General features: G+C 62.0%; 1 protein-coding gene across 1 annotated transcript in view; it reads left to right on the plus strand.

Moving 5' to 3' along the window:
• The window catches only part of EMH_0027710 (protein kinase (incomplete catalytic triad), putative), a gene marked incomplete at both ends in the record, with an annotated part of 13,546 nt that overhangs the window by 370 nt on the left and 12,739 nt on the right, over positions 1 to 437 (plus strand). Inside the window, one exon of the mRNA XM_013494069.1 lies at positions 68 to 435. Coding sequence (XP_013349523.1) covers positions 68 to 435 — 368 coding nt within the window. The remainder of the gene's footprint in view (positions 1 to 67; positions 436 to 437) is intronic.

Consider the following 437-nt stretch of genomic DNA (forward strand, 5'->3'; position numbering starts at 1 on the left):
AGCAGCGGCAGCAGCATTGTCTACCGTGTTATTTGTAGCAACGTGAGCAGGGTGTTGGGGTGTACAGACACCTGCGCGCTCTGCTCTCGCTGCCGCAGCAAGCGGACGCACTCACAGCCTCTCCAGCAGCAGCAGCAGCAGCAGCAGCAGCAGCAGCAACAGGAACGGCTAGAAACCGATTGTTTTTGCTGCTGCGCTGCAACGATGCGATGCCGCACCGCCGCCCCGTTGTAACAGCGGGCTGCAACTGCAGCAGCAGCAGCAGCAGCAGCAGCAGCAGCAGCAGCAGCGGCCGCTGGAGTCACGCAGACATTGCTGCTGCTTCTGCTGCTGCAGGGGATACAGCAGTTGCATGCTGTAGTGCCAGTGAGAGCAGCAGCAGCAGCAGCAGCAGCAGCAGCAGCAGCAGCAGCAGCAGCAGCAGCAGCAGCAGCAGC

The sequence above is a fragment of the Eimeria mitis genome, genomic scaffold (assembly GCF_000499745.2).
Source record: "Eimeria mitis Houghton genomic scaffold, Emh_scaff1021, whole genome shotgun sequence".
Lineage (NCBI taxonomy): Eukaryota > Apicomplexa > Conoidasida > Eucoccidiorida > Eimeriidae > Eimeria > Eimeria mitis.